Genomic DNA, 19406 nt, shown 5'->3' with positions numbered 1-19406 from the left:
GGGAATGTCCCTTTAATTCAAGCGGAAGTGACGTTACTCGTTCCTCGTTCTAGCAAGATGGCAGCCTACACTTTGGCCACGCTTGCGTTGTGAAAAATAAGAGTTTTTCCATCATTATTATTATTTTTTATCACAATATTTTCACATAACCATCTGAAAACATGTCGGGGCGACACAACAACAAACTGCCGAACAATTTGCCACAGCTGCAAAATCTGATAAAACGAGACCCGCAGTCGTACGTGGAGGAGGTAAGTGTTGTTAGCCGAAGTAGCTAAAGTTGTTAGCACACAGACTCGCTGACTGCTACACTCACTGTGTCTGTTCCTACAGTTTCAGCAACAGTACCGACACTACCAGTCCAATGTACAGATCTTCAAACTGCAGCCGGATAAGCCCAACAAGGAGCTGGCAGACCTCGTCATGTTCCTTGCTCAGGTGATGTTTACGTTAAAGTTTGTGTATAGCAGTCACATGCTAATCAGTGACATGTCAGTATGTATAAAAACTGAGTCTAATAATTAGGTCCTCTCGTCCCACAGGTTGGTCACTGTTACCTTCAGCACCTGTCCGCCTTCCCTCAAGAGCTGTCTCAGTTATTACTCAATCACCACACAGTCCTAGATTCAGATTTAAGAATGGTAAGAATATGTCAATAAACCAAAGCTTTTTATTCATTTATTTATTTATTCACATTGAGTTTGCTTATGTTTACGCATTGTAATTTGTGTGTGTCTGTGTGTGACTCTGTCCTTGTCAGACCTTCTGTAAATCTCTGATTCTCCTGAGGAATAAAGACCTGATCGACCCTGCTGCTCTCCTGGAGCTCTTCTTCGAGCTGCTGAGATGTCACGACAAACTGCTCAGGAAGGTTAGAGCAAACAGCTCCAGCAGCCACATTCATTCATCTATTCAAATATTTCATAGTTGAGGTTTTTATTTTTAAACATACAGCAGAGCACAGCACAGTATAGTGAATTTGTGCAGCTGGTTAATTACAGTATTTATTATTTGAATGTACGTATACATCTATAATTGTTTCCATTCCTCTGTTGTGTTTTTCTTCTCTCCGTCTGTCTTTGTTCTCACAGACTCTGTACACACACATTGTCGCCGACATCAAAAACATAAATGCCAAGCATAAAAACAACAAGGTCAACACAGTAAGTACACACACGCTTCCTGTCTTGGTATTAAAATCATGCAGGATTTTCAAATGAGCACATCTTCTCACTGTGTTTGTGTCTTATCCCCCGTTTGTTTCAGATGTTACAGAACTTCATGTACACCATGCTGAGAGACAGTAACCCCATCGCAGCAAAGATCTCTCTAGACGTGATGGCCGAGCTGTACAAAAGAAACATATGGTGGGTGTCAAGAGTTAGAATAATAATAAAATAAAATACTGTCGAGCTCAGGAGAATCTTATTCTTATTGTCATTTCTTCTTCAATCGTCTTCAATCTTCAATATTTGTGTTACAGGAACGATGCCAAAACAGTTAATGTCATTACAACAGCGTGCTTCTCCAAGGTGACAAAGGTAGGTCTTTTTACACTTTGACAACAATATTTAGTTTTCTTACGAACAGAATGGAAAACCTGTACATTTTCACCACCTTCCCTCTTTTGTAGATCCTCGTCGCAGGTATGAAGTTCTTCCTGGGCAAAGATGAAGATGAAAAAAATGAGAGCGATTCAGAATCAGAGGTCAGTATAACAGATACAGTGAAGGGCCAGAAATAATTAGGCTATGTGTTTGTATCAGTCTAAAAAAAAAGGTGATTTTAAGCAAAGATATGATCCACAAAACTTTTTTTGTCCTCCAGGCAGAGGGACCGTCAGTCCGAGACGTGAAGGTGAAATACTCCACGGGCAAGAAAACCACCAAAAACAAAAAGAAGATGGAAAAAGCAATGAAAGTGCTGAAGGTACCACTGGTTGGATGGCTTTTTTTTTTGTTGCATTTAGGTTCAGATAAGCTGAGTTCCTCTTTTTAATTCTCTGTGCTTGTGTGTTCTCTGGACAGAAACACAAGAAAAAGAAGAGAGCTGAAGTGTTCAACTTTTCTGCCATTCACCTAATCCACGATCCCCAAGGTCGGCCAAAGCTCTACCATCCTCTCCGCTTCCCCACACAGACAAACAATCTACACTCATTTGTACTATGATATTTACAGAACTGTGAACTGTCAAATATCTTTTTCTTTTTTTTTTTTCTTGTAAAGATTTCTCAGAGAAACTCTTGAAACAGTTGGAGGACTCGAAGGAGCGCTTTGAGGTGAAGATCATGATGATGGAGCTCATATCCAGACTGGTTGGAATCCATGAGGTAAATTAATGACTCACCATGTTTTACGAACACACAATCACTCATTCAAGTTTTATATGTCCAGCGAAATCTATATTAATGATATTTCTACAGTTTGCCACAGAGGCTATTATTATTCATATGTATAGGCAAAAAAAGAATACATAAAAGCATAGAAGACAATTAAAGATTAAATATAAGTGTAATAAGTGTTTTTTTTCCCCCCGCTACAGCTCTTCCTTTTCAATTACTATGCATTCGTCCAGAGGTTTCTTCAGCCACATCAAAGAGGTAACAATACAAACACAGTTTACATTAGTGAAAGTCTTTTTTCTTGTGATTATGACACATTAAAAACAAATCTGTTGTCTTTGTAGAAGTGACAAAGATTCTCCTGTGCGCGGCCCAGGCATCCCACCAGCTCGTCCCCCCTGACGTGAGTTAACTTAGCAACCACACGTTTATTCAGTGAGTCACTTGAACACGGGGGTTTCACTCAGAGAATCTTCACTCTGCTGCTTATTTCCACTCGCACAGATCATCGAACCTTTGATCATGACCATCGCAAACAACTTTGTGACGGACAGAAACTCGGGGGAGGTCATGACTGTGGGGTAAGTAGCACTAGCTGCCATGGTTACAGTTAATATGAAGATGGAGAAAAGTCAGAATCTGTTGAAACTCAAAATATCTTCTTCTTCAGCATCAACGCCATAAAGGAGGTGGCAGCTCGCTGTCCGCTCGCCATCAATGAGGACCTGCTGCAGGATCTGTCGCTGTACAAGACCCACAAGGACAAAAGTGAGTCCGTCACTCTGTTTCTCTTACTATTGTACTTTTTTTTTTTTTTTTTGCCAATTATGTACAGATGTGTGCGTGCATATGTGTTCACTCATTCTCACATAACCTGTTTGTGTCTGTACTTGTCTCAGATGTGATGATGTCCGCCAGGGGACTGATCCAGCTGTTCAGGAATCTTAATCCACAGATGCTGAACAAGAAAGACAGGGTGCGTTCACTGAATTGAATTTTTTATTTTTTTTTCTATACATGTACCTTATGTGTAGCAACATATTGTGCTGTAATGAGTTGAATTTGTGCTATTGAGCTGTCAGAATGAATTGATGTTTGGCTGTTTTAAGTTCGTATTTGGGTCCTGCATCACATTCAGTTTGTTTTCTTACCTGCTTCAGAGGAGGTTGTTAGGACAGTGACAAAGCTTCATGTCTCTTATTGAAAACATGCTTGTTCTCGTCCAGGGGAGACCCACAGAGGCATCAGCTGAGGCCAAGATTAAAGACTACGGAGAGCTGGAAGCAAAGGACTACATCCCTGGAGCTGAAGTCCTGGAGGTGGAGGAGAACAAAGAGGGAGAGGAGGATGAAGGTCAGCAGCAGCTATGTCTTTATATTGGATCCATTTTGGCTGATTTCATCTTTAGAACCTGACTTCTTAGGTGATAGATGATCAATATTGTGTTTTTTTTTCATAGACGGCTGGGAGAGCGCCAGCATAAGTGATGACGATGAAGATGGGGAGTGGGTGGACGTCCATCACTCGTCTGATGAAGACACAGGAGAAGTGGTGAGAATTAAAAATGCCATTGATGAACCACTGGAGGAGAGTTGCGCCTGGTGACTTTGTCGTTTTAATGTGGGATGTTTCTGTGGTTGTGTAAAGTCGGAGAAGCTTCAGAGCATACCCGTCGAGGAGAGGAACGCCAAGGCCGCGGCGGTCAGCAGCAGCCGGCTCCTCACTCAGGACGACTTCAAGAAGATCCGATTGGTCCAGATCGCCAAGGAGGTCAACGCCGCACCGGGCAAGGGCCAGAAGAGGAAAATTGTGGACAGTGACGATGAGGAGAGGTGAGGAAGACACATGAAGGTTTCATATTCCTTGGAAAAAAGTTGTAACCACTAATGTTTAGTCTGTTGATAAATATAAACCACTATAGTGAGATTTTTGTATGTTTTTTTTTCCAGAGGGGAGATACTGACTTTGAGGAATATTGAAAAACTTCATAAGAAACCAAAAGCAGACAAGGAAACACGTCTGGCAACAGCAATGGTAAAAACCTGGTGTTAACTCTGTTGGGTGTTTTAATGTAGCATAACATTTTATTGTCCAGTGAAATCATTGGTTGCTTAAAGGGATAGTTCACCCAAAATCGTTAATTCATCAATTATCTACTCATCGTCATGCCAAGGAAGGGTTTGGAGAACATCATAATGCTTTTGGAGTTCCAGGGGATCCGGCTGGCAACGGATTTTCATACAATGGCGGCGGATAGTGCTCACTTTTGAATCGTCCAAAACACACACTATGAAACATAAATTTTAATTTAAACATTATACATTTTTTCCGAACAACTTTTTCACACGAAAGTTCTCCAAACCCTTCCTTGGCATGACGGTGAGTAGAAAATTGGTGAATTATCGATTTTGGGTGAAGTATCCCTTTAACTAAAACACTGGTGACACTGTGTGGATGACATACTGTGACAAGTCTATAATGAGGTTCATGCTGCTCAGCAGAGACACTTATTTTAAAACGTCAGAAAGCCTGTAAGTCATTCACATTATGTTACAGTCAGAAATCCATAGAAATTGACTACAAAATAATCAAATACTCACATTTTAGAAGCTGAATCCGTCTAATCATCTGTGATATTTTCCAGGCTGGACGAACTGACCGGAAGGAGTATGTCAGGAAGCGAACCAAGCTGAACCCACACGCCAGCACCAGCAACAGGGAGAAGAGGAAGACGAAGAACTTCATGATGATGAGACACAGTCAGAATGTGAGGACCAAGGGCAAACGCTCCTTCAGAGAGAAACAGGTAAAAGTCCCACTCATCAGAAGTGTAGTATGCGACACAATGAGCTGCTGAACTTCACTTGACTTGATTTGCATCTTAGTATTTCAGCTAAAACTGCTGTTTCTTTCTCTTCCAGCTCGCTCTACGAGATGCGCTCCTAAAAAGGAAGAAGCAGCACAAGTAGGACATGTGGAGATGATGCTGGTCATCCGACGGCCATCGCAAACTTTGGACTTTGACTATGTCAAATAATATTATACATCCTTCAAGTGACCTGTAAACATTGTTAGTGTTATTTTCAATGGATGAGCAGCATATATTTACATTGTTCTGAAATAAATCATCTTTGATAATTGTGTGAAATTTTCATGTTGATGTTGTGTTTTGTTGTCTTCATGCTTTAATGCTTTCATGCTTAACGCTCTTTCCAGTTGATAGATGGTCACATGTGAAATTGCAATGAGATTTGAATACTATACTTTATGTAGCCTACCTGGGTGTTTTTATCCACGTAAAATCAAATCTGTTGCACTTGGACACTAAAAGAGATCATCATTGCCATATTTCCTTTCAAACTGACTTTAATGACAGTATTTCAGCTTGGTATTTACGAGGTACAACAGAAATATGCAGACACTGCACTGATGTACAGTAAATTGAACTCAAGTGAAGATTGTGTTAATGTATAATTTTAGCTAAGACTTTATTGGCCAATATAGTTGTATAATAATTTTCATAACAGTCTAACATTTCCTTACTTTGCAGATTACACTCTTGTTTATTGCCCTGCTTTGCACACATCACTGTTATTTGCCTAAATCAGTTCAATGGCTGAAAAAAAAGACAAAATGAGCCGAGTTTGTACTAATTCCCTGTTCAGCTACTGAAGCATGTGACTGTTTGTTAGATCTGTCTGCCATATCTTGGTTCAGTCACAGACTTTGGAACAGTGCCACACGTTGTGATGATGTTTCAAAACATTTAGGAGACGAATGTCTGCTGATCATTTATTTTTGCATTGTGTACTGCTGGGGAAGGTGGAGGAAGTATTTAAATCATATAGGTAATAACACTAAGATGACATTGTAAAAAAGAAAAAAAAAAACACTCCATCACAAGTGTGTTAGCTTATCACAATAAGAACGTATTCAATTTTGTAATTTATGATTATAAGGCATCATAACTTGATTTGTCAGTTTTTGTTGTTTTTTATTCAAGATCTTCTTTTCTTTTCTAAGTTTTCTCAAAATAACAAAAGTGCAGTGCTGAATAGTCACCTACATGAAATGAGCATGCATGGTATCAATCACAGCATGCACCAGTGTACCTAATAAACATGAAGTGAATGGATAGAAATAAAGATGAAGGGTGGTAAAAGATGTACGAGAGAGAGAGAGTAAATCAAACAGTGTACAAAATAATCCCTCCCCTGTCACTGCAAGAGAGATTTAGTTTTAAAAATGATAATAATGGTAATAACTTTTTCAGTTGATCAATTAATTGACTGGTAACTCCTCTAATTTTATACGGGACTACTTCTAGAGTCATTTTATGAATAATAATATGTATCCGATTCCTAGGCAAAATCTTAATGATACTTTGAATGAATGAATACTTGTGCTTCTTCACAAGTATTCAAGCCAGTTTGGCCTCAGCCTGCAGAGAAGCTGTGCCACTACATTACCCATGATGCACCTGGAATCACAACAAACGTGCTAATGCCAAACATTCCACTCAATGAAGCCGGCATCTTAATTCTCGCTGCGACATGAGGTATCAAAATTAAACGTATTTTACTTGACACTGTGGTTTTTTTCGATGCTGTGTAGTCAGTTCTTTTATTGTATGTTGTGTTTTTTTCGTTTAATTTGTGTCTCCATCGAGTCAGTTGTCTACACGTTAACGTTAGCTGGATGGACGGATGCTAGTCTGACTGCTAGCTGACTAGCTAGCACGCCGAAACATTCATCTACTTCCCTGAGATTTCACATGTTTATTGTGACCATAATGTTTGTTTTACTATATGTGGTGCCTAAGAGGCGAAAGGAGCATTGTTAACACTGAATATGATATCGTTAACTAAGTTACAACTCAGTCACTCAAAACGCTTGATAACCCAGCTCGTCTTGTTTCCTCAAACTGTTGACGTGTGGTTGCATGTTTGGTATTTATTATTTCTGCCTTTGTCGGTTGTTTTATGCCTGTTAGTCTGTGCTGCTGCTGCTGCTGCTGCTGCTGCTGCTGCTGCTCCTGTTGTTATAAGTGTCACGGTGTTTTAGAGTAGACTTTTTTTTTAGATGTCATCTGAAGGTGCTAGCTGTTTGCTGTGTGTTTGCATTTGTTGTTCAGGTGGTATCTATTTGCATCCCTCACATCTTCTCCACGTATTCCACTCTCAAGCTATTAAACCGTCTGTGGATACTAAATGTAGCATACTGCACATGTTTGGCAAGTCCAAGAGGAAGTAGCCTGCCCTGCACACTTTCTTACATGTACTATCACATATGTGGTTTATGATGAGGTGATGAGGGCTAGTTTCATAAGTTAAGGCTCAAAATGTTTTCTGCAGCAGTGAAAGTAGCTCAGAATGCATGACCACGCTACTTTTAGATAGGAAACATCAAAGCAGGTCTCCAGACTGCCCCTAAATAGAATTTGAGACGGTGCAAGTAACATTGTCATCTACTTGCACATTGTGCAGCCAGTAAATTGGCTGTTTTATTTGTAACACTGGCAAAACATGGAAGAGCCACTGTGTGTACGGGAATGTGAACATTTGCTTTGCATGTCGATTTACTGTGTGTGCCCCTAAATATTCTGCTTGTGCTCCTAAACTTTCTAGTTAGGAGCCACTGTGCTCCTAGTAAAAAAGTTAGTGTGGAGCCCTTTATCATAGAAAGGTGCAAAACAAACCATTGAGATGCATGGCAGACTAAAACTCATGTAGTTTACGAAAGATCAGAAAGATTCAAATGCATTATTATTCAAAATGCAAAGTAACTGTAAAAGCTGACTGCACAACAAATATATCCTCCTTGACATTTATCACCGTCTTTCACAAGCGGCCTCTCCCTCCGTGGTGTGGGAAAAACAGTAAATCCAATCAGTCTTTGCAGTGCAGGAGCCACACTCATTAATTGGGCAATCACTCTACTGTCCAAAGGACAAAGCATGGGAGGAAGGAAGCACAGTGTTTGGCAGTCATTTGCTGTAGTTGCTGTGTGTCCCCTTCGGAGAAGTGGTTGAAATAATATGACATGACAACAGTGGGTTCATTCTCTGTACCTTTGTGCCTATAATGTGGCGTGCTGGTCGTCCAGCGAGAGTATCCTTTTGTTTGTGGCTGACAGTGACACACAGATGCATAGAAAAATGTTGCATGTTGCATGTTGCATTGAAAAGAGGTCGCTGTTACTGTTTTTCTACTTGTACTCAATGGGGTTGAGCAGTTGTGCGATACATCTCTGTTGATAAATTATTGACCGTCGCTTTTCACTGTACTCCTCATAAATAATATATCATACTCTGAGGATGTTATCGTCCTAAGGCCACAAAAGTCCTCGATCAAGGTGAATGTGACTGAAATCCCTGTATGTGTCGAGATAGCAAACAGTCTGTGAAAGATGAAGCCTATCGACGCGGCTGCAGAGCAGAGCGGAGCAGCAGCAGTGGGAAAGAGCCTTTGATCCCCAGTGCTTATGATGAGACTTGATGTTTTCTGCTCTTCTAGCTGAGAGGACTGGTGATGAGGGGGCGATACACTGAGTCTATTCAGCTTCAGAGGCAAAGCTTAAAAGAGAGACAGTGCAGCATCTGTAAGGTGTGGGTGGAGCTGTGGCCTCTGGCTGTCTGCTCGCTCTCAGTTCATCCGCTCTCTACTAGACACTTATCGTCTGTGGCGCTCGTTCATCAGACTCAGCAATAGGTAGGATTTTTTATGGGATTGATTGCAGTGTTTTCTGACCAGCGTGGTTTGCTAGCTTGGAGGAATCTGCTTCTGTCCTATTTAGTTAGTTTTTTTTAACGTTAAGCTCCAGTCTTTACTTACTGTGAGTAAAGGAGAAGTGACACTGAAAAGGGGGGAGGGATACTGACCAAACTTGCTCAGCTTGCCGGCAAATACCCCCCCTCTACCACCACTTTCCCTTTTGTTTCCTCCATTTAAACCTATAGGGTGCTATTTACACTGAGCAGTGGTTTCTGTTTCAGGCTGCGAGTTATTTTTGTACGATGCATGGCATGCACAGGCAGTGAAACTACAGCCTGCTTATTATTGCAAGGGAAGGGTGATAACTGCTTCGTGTTGTCAAGGACCTCTCCATATAACTATACTGGGTCAAAGAGCGCTGCTACTACAGTGTGCTCTGTTATTGATTAATCTGTTGATTATTATATTTGTATAATAGAAACATCTGGTTCTGTTTGTTTCTGATCTGTTGTGCTCTGTTTGTTTGTTTGTTTGTTTGTTTTTCTTTTTTAATTCTCCTTTCCTTTCCTTTAAGACAACACGTTATACCCATTCTTGAACATATGTATTTAAATGTTTAGTATCTTATAAGCCCATGTGGGCTGGGCACAAAAGAAAATGTGCATGACACTTAAATAAAACAATCTATCTATGTAAAGACTGTAAAATAGTGAGAGATGCCAATCACAAGCTGCTAGATTCAAGGACATCCTCTAATTACTTGTTTCTCGTTTTGTGAAACCTGACAATATTAAATTTACAATGATATAAAACAGAGAAAAGAAAAGCAAATCTTGATTTTGTCATTGATTGGTGTCAAAATATTGGTTCACAGTTCTCATGGCTGCATTGATGAGACCAGATTAAATGTGATGACACATTGAAGCCTCTAAATACTAATGGTCATGTACTGTTTTTCACATTGGTTTAATCCCATTAAATGAAGGTTATACTAAGACAAATCATTAGTTGTGATAAAACTGAAAAACGTTTGACACAGTTGGATCAACGTGAGTCTAGCTGTTTTACACTTTTGTCCATGCTGCTTAACTCTGCTCCCCTACGCCACTGTGTTTATAAGGGGATCAAATTTCTGAATGCTCTCGCCTCTCTTTTAAGGAGTTGTTTCCTGTAGCCAGCTATGGCACCAGGGGATGTGGTGCCAGACCATGTCAAGCAAGTGAAGTCCAAGGAGAAGCGGCCTGGAACCAGAGCACCGAAAGCAGAGTGCGAGCCCGATGGATCCTTCATCTTCGAGGCACACGAGGCTTGGAAGGACTTCCATAACTCCCTCAGGCACTTCTACGAAGTGGGGGAGCTCTGTGATGTCACACTGAAGGTAGGTCACTGGCTGGATGAAGCTTGACTTCATAAAGAATATCTTAGTGATGTGATCTTCTAAATGGCCTCAGAAATCACAGCACTGTGGCAAATGTTCAGTCTAGAAATAAATAAATGCTTAATTTAAGTTGATGTCTATTCACAGGTTGGCAGCAGGTTGATACCATGCCACAAGCTTGTGCTGGCTTGTGTTATCCCTTACTTCAGGTATGTTGCTTTTTACCTTTTTAACTAGACCTATATAAGGGCTATTTTTAGTTAAGCACTGACCTTTAATGTTTGTTTGGATGTCTTTCGAGCATCAAAAAGTACTGCTGGGGAAGTACATCAGCTACATAAAGGAGAGAGAGAAAGTGTGTTTTTCCGTCCCTACGCACACAAACCTTTTAAAATCACAATGGAATGGAAATGCCACTGTAAAGTCATTCTACACTTTTTTTTGTCTTCTTAACTATGTAAACTTTTTTTTTAAGCACGTGTTTATTACTTTTTGTTTGCAAGTTACAGCAAATCATACAAGACATCCTTACATGCAAGAAACAGAGCAAACTTTTTTCTCCCTTTTCTCTCTCCCTTCCCCTCTTCCCCTCGCTAAATAAGTAAAACGTTAAAACTATGAAAATGAAAATAAAGCAAAAAGGAAGAAAAAATAAAGAAATAAAAATAAAGTGATTCTACACTTTTAGTAACGCAAATGCTAGATTAGACGACACATAACAGTAAAAGTTAAGGAGAAAGTGCAACGCCATTTTGCTTTGACATAATTCCAACCGACTCGGGCTGCTTGGATCCTGCCCGTCGCAGTCCCGAGGTCAAGGGCCGTTCCATTGCACTCTTCTGATATGGAGGTTGGATCTTTCCGAGTTCTGAGTGCAAATCGAACGCAGCATATACAGTAACTTGTCTTTATACCTGATGTTACATTCCAGGTGTGTTTGTCTGGTCTCAATGTGGATCTCTTTCTTCCCTCAGGGCCATGTTCCTGTCAGAGATGTCGGAGGCCAAGCAGGAACTGATAGAGATCAAGGACTTTGACGGTGATGCCATCCAGGACCTGGTGCACTTTGCCTACTCCTCCAAGCTCACATTAACTGTGGACAATGTGCAGCCACTGCTTTATGCTGCCTGCATCCTTCAGGTAGAGACACACATGCAGCACAGAGATGCAGTTTTCCCTTTTTCCCCCCATTTCAAAGAACTTCAGTTTGTTATAAACTGAGAAAATGTCTTTTATTGCTTCCTGTCTGTCAGGTGGAGTTGGTGGCGCGAGCCTGCTGCGAGTACATGAAGGCCCACTTTCACCCCACCAACTGCCTGGCGGTTCGCACGTTTGCCGAGAGCCACAATCGCGTGGACCTGATGGACATGGCCGACCGCTACGCCTGCGAGCACTTCACTGAGGTGGTGGAGTGCGAGGACTTCACCTGCGTGTCCCCGCAGCACCTGCGCACATTATTGTCCTCCAGTGAGCTCAACATCCACTCAGAGACGCAGGTGTATAATGCAGCGGTGAAATGGCTGAAGGCAAACCCGCAGCACCACGAGACCTGGCTGGACCAGATCATGTCTCAGGTTAGAGAGCGACTACCTTAGATCAGGATGAAAGGATGATTCTGATCCGTGATCCATGTCTGGAAGCATCTTTATGTGTTTTTCTTCTGTTTTACTCATTAACAGAAGATTTAGATGTATAACTCTGTGTAAAATGAGCCTTATATTAACAGTACGTTGACAGCTTTATATAATCAGTTTTACGACAGCAGTACACTGTAGAGTTTGTCGGTCTCCTCCTCAGGTGCGTCTGCCTCTGCTCCCTGTGGAGTTTCTGACTGGAACCGTGGCCCAAGACGAGATGATCAAAGGTAACCTGAGTTGTCGTGACCTGATGGATGAAGCCAGAAACTACCACCTCCACCTCAGCAACAAGCTGGTGCCTGACTTTGAGTATTCAGTCCGTACCATTCCCCGGAAACACACTGCAGGTAGCACTTTCATGCTGATGTTCAGCTTTGAACTACTGATTTTATATTTCTAGCGATACGTAGCTTTTTTTTTTCCAATATTAAAAATACACCACTTCTCGCATGAAACCAGATGTCTTTCCAGGTGATGTCATGTAGGCAAATAAATGTTTTTTTTTTAAAATGTCATGTTAATTTTTGCGGATCTGCAGGCATGCTGTGTAGTTTCTGTTGTCTCACTGTGTCTGCTTTTTGCTCTCTCTCATCATTTCATCAGGGGTTTTGTTCTGTGTGGGCGGCCGGGGGGGTTCTGGCGACCCATTTCGCAGCATCGAGTGCTACTCCATCACTAAGAACAGCTGGTTTTTCGGTCCTGAAATGAACAGCAGACGGCGTCATGTGGGTGTAATATCTGTAGGAGGTAAGGAGGGTTATGTGTAACACAACAGGAAGTAATAGACAGAGCACTGACGGGTGAAGAGCAGGGTTCAGAAAATGAGAAACACATGGCAATATAATGACAGATAAACCTGAAGAAAAAAATATTTAGATTAATAAAGATAAATTAGTACCAACTAAAAATATAATTTACTATTAAAGGAACTACATATGTAAGAAGTCTTAAGCAAATAGTCGTAAAATCCTCCTAATATGTCACAGAGACTCAGGAATAATGTTATTATGACAGGAAAGATGAAAAAGTTTAAAGAACCATTGATCATATGTGAACTCTGCTGATCTGATGTCTGTTTTCTTTAGGCAAGGTTTATGCCGTCGGCGGCCATGATGGTAACGAGCACTTAGGCAACATGGAGATGTTTGACCCCCTGACCAACAAATGGATGATGAAAGCCTCGATGAACACAAAGAGGTACACCATGCTACGATAATGCCGAATGTGAACGGGGCTTTTTGTCTTTTTGCTTTTCACACCCAACGGTTTTTGATTTTCAAAGAACAGACTCCAGACTGTATGGATCTGAGAGCGCCAGTCTTTGCAAACAATGGCACCCTCTATGAAGGAGCCAGCTTTTTTATCCAGCCTCCAGTCTCTCATTTTCAGCAGCACCGTGTCACGGATCTAACAATAACAGTGAATCCATAATAAACATGTGAGATGAAACTCTCGTTGTTGCAGTTTTACTCATTAGAGCCGGTGCCGTTTGACTGCGAGCTCCGCTGGTGCTGCTGAATATTTGAACACACAGAGTGCAGAGCAGCTGCGGAGCACGCCAGAGCCGGTCGGATTATCTGGCTGCCACATCCGCTAAGCTGGACAAAGTAATTTGTAATGTGGAATGTAATGATTATACTGAAAGCCTAGAAATGTATTCATCCTGGTCTTTACTCTTTGGCAGCTGTTGGTTTTAGAGTTTAAACTCTGCTGTGCTGGGCCTAAATATTGATTTCATTATTTCCTGTTGACTCAAAAGATTTTTCCTCCTTTTCCAGCTCAGAAAGGAAAACGCTCAGAGATAGATTAACACATACAACTCCTCCTGTGTGCCATCTATCACACTGTCTGTCACTAGATTGTTCTGTTTTGGGTGAATTTGAACAAGTATGTATGTGTATTTCTCAGGAGGGGTATAGCCCTGGCGGCTCTTGGTGGTCCCATCTATGCTATCGGAGGACTGGACGACAACTCGTGCTTCAACGACGTGGAGCGTTACGACATCGAGAGCGACGGCTGGAGCGCCGTGGCTCCGATGAACACACCCAGAGGAGGAGTGGGATCTGTAGCATTGGGGGTAAGACTGAAGAGGAAAACCAATAGCTTTTTTAAAATAATAAGTTCTTTTTTATATTTATTTACCAACATTTTCATCCATGACAGTTCATGGCAAACAAGACAACATCCACACACACAAAAAATAGTAATAAAGAGAAAAACCCTCCCACACCGAGGGGTCATCCCTTTAACATATTGGCTGCGTACATCTCTGTCAACTCAGAGCTTAACCCAAAAGAATGATGAGGCAGTTGGATCTTATAATTAAAAAGAAACTAAAAAAGGAAAACGGTCCATTGTCTCAAGGTATTTGCCCCTCTTCAGAAGGTACATGTCCGTTTTGTCCTGCAACCTGTGTGTCGTTCTTTCATACACTGCTACTTTGCCCAATTCGATCATCCATTCCTGGAAAGGGAGGCTCTCCAAACTTTTTTCCAGTTCCTGAGGATGATCTGCCTGCAAGTCATAATTGCAGTCTTTATCCAATGTTCCAGTGGTTGAGGAAAGGCAGACAAGACTATACAGTACCATCTCCTAATATGTATAGTTTAGGGCAACCAAAACCAATAGCTTTTAACTAATATAGCTACAATATCTACACTGCGTTTGACTACTTTATGTCATATTCCTGCCAGAGTTTTGTGTATGCAGTGGGAGGCAACGATGGCGTGGCTTCACTGTCCAGTGTGGAGCGCTTTAACCCTCACCTCAACAAATGGACAGAGGTCTGTGAGATGGGTCAGCGACGGGCTGGAAACGGAGTCAGCAAACTGAACGGCTGCCTCTATGTAGTGGGTGAGAGGAATAAACAAACACCAGTAATGTTCTTCTCCTCAGAATCTGACCATTCTTTGTGAATAGAAAAGTTTGTAAGAGCCACATACAGCAGGTGTAAGATGTGTTTCATCCAGGTTTGCTTTTATTGTGGAGACTGAAATGACACACTGACTTCCTCCTTGTTTTCATGCACCCGTGTCACATGCCTTTAGTGCACACCTTACAACTTAATACACTATTGTGTGAAAGGCAAAACACCCATGTTTTGTGAAGCTGTTAAGTAACTGGTTCATAAACTTTAAGGAAGATTTTTTTTATTGTAACCCTAACTCTCAAATCTGAAGAGTCATTCAAGGTTCATTAAAACTTGTGTTGTGGCATTTTGCCTCGTGAATGACTGTGGTTTAAAATGGATAAATGAAATCCTCTTCTCGTTCGCCTGCTCTCTTACCATAATCCTACTCAGAAACCTGAGCACGTTGTGTTTCTGGTTACATGGATTCTTATTATTTTATGTGAAATAACATTATGCCTTCCATTCTCCTTCAGCTACCTTTACCTTTCAGCTGACTGTTATTACTGCTTGCCTGTTTTTTTTTTAAATAATTGTGTCTTTTTCTGTTTTCTGAAGGTGGTTTCGATGACAACTCGCCCCTGAGCTCTGTGGAGCGGTTTGACCCACGAATGCACCGATGGGAGTACGTGTCGGAGCTGACCACGCCGCGAGGTGGAGTCGGGGTTGCTACTGTAATGGGACGAGTGTATGCAGTCGGGGGCCACAATGGGAACATCTACTTGAACACAGTGGAGGCTTTTGAGCCTCGAATGAACAGGTAAGGAGGAGAGGGAAAAAAACATAAAATATACACAAAATATATCAAAAATATGATAAACACACTTCATACACATGGAATATTTTTGCAACAGTGCATCAGCCTATACACGAGCTAAATGACTCGTCACTGATCACAAGTCTAAGACATTCAATCTGAAGCACTTTACTGATGGTACTACCTTAAACCCCTCATAAAGAACATTTGTGGTCATTGATAACCTTTATTCCTTTTTGCTGATATTGTCAGTGTAATGTTGTGAAAAGCTCTCCTTTAATTTGATTCTTGTCCTGTTAACTTATAAACCAGCAAAATAAATGACTAAACTCAAATACATTCCTTCACAATGCAAAGCTATCTGTCAATCAATACCTTACCAGACAATACCACAAGATTGTAAATGATTATGTTTGGTCATTTTTTCTGCTTCTGCTGTGTTTCTGAGAGAGGAACTTCACCAGATGGCATCACATATGCCACGTTTGGAAACAGAAATAGAAAACCGAGAAATAATAGAAACCATGCATATTACTCATTACACTGGATCGGAGTGAAAGATAATTACAAATACTTCATGTTACGTAAAAAAAAAAAAAGATTTGTGTGGGTTTATTGGAATAAAAGCATGGTTATGTTTTCTGAGTGTTAAAACTGGAGCCCACATTTTAAACTTATTCATCCAGGTGTAAATAGTTTTCTCTGACACTGGCATAGAGCTCTAACTTTTATATAGTTTTTAAATCTGCAGTAACAGATCTAGCTCAACACACAGTGCAGCATCATGTAGGGACTGTCACTGTGTCTTCTTCTCACACTCGTGCCGTGCTGTGTGTGTGTCTGTCTGCGGCGCAGGTGGGAGCTGGTGGGCTCGGTGTCTCACTGCCGCGCCGGAGCCGGAGTCGCCGTCTGTTCGTCTCACGTCAGCCAGATCAGGGACGTCGGCCAGGGCTCCAGCAACGTGGTCAACTGCATGTGACCGCCGCTCTGCTCGTACTACCAGGTGACCGGCTGCCAGGTCGCCATCAGATCTGGTCACTGCACAAAAGCACACAACACGAAGCACACAGACAGTGACGGAGCGACTTGACTTCGCCCAGCAACATTGTTATTACTGTCGACACTCGTCCGATCGCCGGCCTCCGATTGGATCAGGCCGATGTTCGGTTTGCACTCAGTGACTGAGGAATATTAGGGAGATTTTACTGACTTGAAGTGCACATCTGACAAATCTGAAGTCTTCTCTGACACATTCAAGACGTTATTCTTGACTCATGCTGGTGTTATTTGCAATCAGTGATGTAGTATTTTGTACTGTATTTTCTTCTGTTGACTGCCTTGACATAGTTTTGACTTTTTTTCTTCTTCTTTTTTTTAAAGGGAAAATAGCAGCTGAGCCTTGTATCTAATATTAGCCTCTTAAGAATGAGAGGCGAGCTTGGATTCAGAACTACTAGGTTACTTAACTGCACATGATGAATGTGGGTTATGTAGTGGGGCCAGTATCAAAGTATTTCTAATGTCTCTTGTTTAAGATCTCTCTTTGGCTCTGCAGTAGTTTTCCTTATCTGGAGAAATATGACAAATTAGTAATAGAAAAAAACAAAACAATCATCCATACTGGATTTGACACCTTGTTTGCAGTGCAGCGTGTAAAATTGAGACACAAACATTTTCATCACTCAGTGTCAAGTAAGATGTCAGGGAGTTGAACTCTTCTCCAAGTTTCCTGTCGTTTTCCCAGGGTAAGTGAAATCCTCCGTTAGAGTTACGTTTCAGAGCTCAGTTCCAGCTGAGAAGCACCTGTTATTATGTTTGAACAATCATTTTAAAGCTGACTAGAACAAATATAAATCGCTGGTTTAGGAAGCGGCACGTCTGAGGAATTAAACTGACGCAAGTGCCAAACACAAATGAGCGTCAGCCGCCGTTACCTCGACCTCCACAATCGAGAGAAAAACGCTTCGACAACTATTAGAGGTTGGAGGAGCGATCAGAGCAATACGGTGTAAACTCCAGTTCTTTTCTCAGTTTACATTATTGTGTAGAGATCTGTTGACACCGACAGAGGCGGATTTTCAAGTGTAAGCTTTGTGTTTGACGATAGCTGGGCTGTCAGTAATCCTAGTCAGAGTTTTCAGATGTGTATGAGATTCAGCTGAGGTTTGTCTCTGCAGATGGTTCTGTTATATTTTAATATATGGACATTTTTGTATTATAAAATATGTGTATCTTTGGTATTCTCCTTTACTATACTATCTAATCCATTGCTGTGCACTATTTTCCTAGAATAGATATGAAGTCTGAGTATATTTTTGTCCTGAATGGAGAGTTTCATGTTATTTCCTGTTATGAGTTTTCAGATGTTTATTTAACACTGCCTATATCTGCCATATCCAAGACATATGTACAAATTCCTGGCAACCAGTTTTCAGAATGGGCCGATGACTTCAGAACGGAAATGTTATACAGTATATGGTTTATACTAGAAGTATACATATTATTGCACAGTTTCTGTCCTACTTCATGAATGATATCCAACATTTTTACTCCAAAGCAGAAGTCTTTTGTAAACTTTACTGTACTTTGTGTCGTTCTTCCTCCTGACTGCTTCCATCTTGGGCTTTTTATTCACATGGTATTGGTATAAATTGATATAATAAAGTTATGTGTAAAGTTCATTGGTGGGATTCCTTTTTTTTTCTGTAATAATTTATGATTTTATACTCCCCGTATAACTGGTAACAAGGAAAAAAAAACCTTCGGCAATCAAGTTTGTATTAATGCCCCTTTGAAAAATTGAAAAATGAAATGAACTCCCATTTGCAAAAATCTAAATATACAAAACAGGCCCCTCTGAACCCATTATTTCTGAAAATCTGACATTTCATACACAAGTCAGAGTATTTTCATGATTCTATCGTGTCTATTGAGCAATATAATTATAGCGTAAATGAGAATTTGATTTCAAAATGATTATTGTTTTGTAACATACCATTAAACTGAGTTAAAAAGTAACATTTTGAGGCAGAGGCTTGGCAATATAAACTTATATGACGGTTGACATGTGGTTCTTGTAAACTGTATCTTCTGGACTTTGTGGTGTCACTGTGTCAAATGTGACTTGCACTTTTCCTGCCATCACTGATGTTGTTAAAATCCCACACGGTTCCTCATGTTTACATACACTGAGAGTTTCTGATGTTCAAAAAAAAAGAAAAAAGTTTGTGATGTCTGCGTCAAGTGGCGCACAACATTCAAATGCATTCATTAGGTAAGTGCATTTTTATTCATCTAACACTTTAATTCATGACCAAAGTCACAGTGCTTCAACTCCATTAAAATAACTCCCCTAAAGAGTGATAAAGAGAATAAAATAATGATTTTAAAAAGTTTATAATTAACTACATTATTTCCTGAAATGTGAATATAACAAAAGGTTTATCTATATTAGAAAATATGTCATTTTGACATTGATAACTTGGTTTATGCTAAATGTTATTTTTTTTTTATTATCCTTGAATGATGACTGGGTAAAATTATCAAAACTCCCAGTGGCTGTTACATAGAAAATGAGTCAAGATATAAAGTGTTTGTCATCTATGTTTTACTGCTTTCAGTCTTTGGACCCTGGACGGATGCTGAAAAGAGATGAACCTAAAGAGGAGATGC

The 19406-nt window shown here is 40.7% G+C and overlaps 2 protein-coding genes across 4 annotated transcripts; both read left to right on the top strand.

Moving 5' to 3' along the window:
• Window positions 1–45: 45 nt before the first annotated feature.
• Window positions 46–5416, top strand: sdad1 (SDA1 domain containing 1). Its single transcript, XM_083984232.1, has 22 exons — window positions 46–251; window positions 334–438; window positions 543–641; window positions 761–871; window positions 1092–1163; window positions 1267–1367; window positions 1484–1541; window positions 1634–1708; window positions 1828–1929; window positions 2028–2097; window positions 2226–2329; window positions 2542–2599; window positions 2686–2744; window positions 2846–2922; window positions 3012–3109; window positions 3241–3317; window positions 3568–3694; window positions 3801–3892; window positions 3989–4173; window positions 4291–4375; window positions 4986–5147; window positions 5263–5416. Exons 1-22 carry the CDS (start codon window positions 162–164, stop codon window positions 5308–5310), a joined length of 2055 nt encoding a protein of 684 aa, XP_083840358.1. The 5' UTR covers window positions 46–161; the 3' UTR covers window positions 5311–5416.
• A 1437-nt stretch (window positions 5417–6853) lies between these two features.
• klhl8 (kelch-like family member 8) lies at window positions 6854–18332 on the top strand. Of its 3 annotated transcripts, none has more exons than XM_083983896.1 (12): window positions 6854–6899; window positions 10213–10432; window positions 10580–10641; window positions 11407–11572; window positions 11686–12006; window positions 12230–12416; window positions 12673–12816; window positions 13155–13266; window positions 13978–14146; window positions 14763–14922; window positions 15536–15737; window positions 16590–18332. In XM_083983896.1, the coding sequence occupies exons 2-12, from the start codon at window positions 10235–10237 to the stop codon at window positions 16711–16713; spliced, it is 1845 nt and encodes a 614-aa protein (XP_083840022.1). In that variant the 5' UTR covers window positions 6854–6899; window positions 10213–10234; the 3' UTR covers window positions 16714–18332. The 3 variants fall into 3 exon arrangements, with proteins under 3 accessions (XP_083840022.1, XP_083840024.1, XP_083840023.1); XM_083983897.1 differs by lacking the exon at window positions 6854–6899 and adding an exon at window positions 9017–9051; XM_083983898.1 differs by lacking the exons at window positions 15536–15737; window positions 16590–18332 and having other exon boundaries at window positions 14763–15180.
• Window positions 18333–19406: the final 1074 nt, after the last annotated feature.

The sequence above is a fragment of the Trachurus trachurus genome (assembly GCF_905171665.1).
Source record: "Trachurus trachurus genome assembly, chromosome: 12".
NCBI lineage: Eukaryota > Metazoa > Chordata > Actinopteri > Carangiformes > Carangidae > Trachurus > Trachurus trachurus.
The sequence above is the reverse complement of the archived record's forward strand: the minus strand, read 5'-3'. Positions and strand labels throughout refer to the sequence as shown.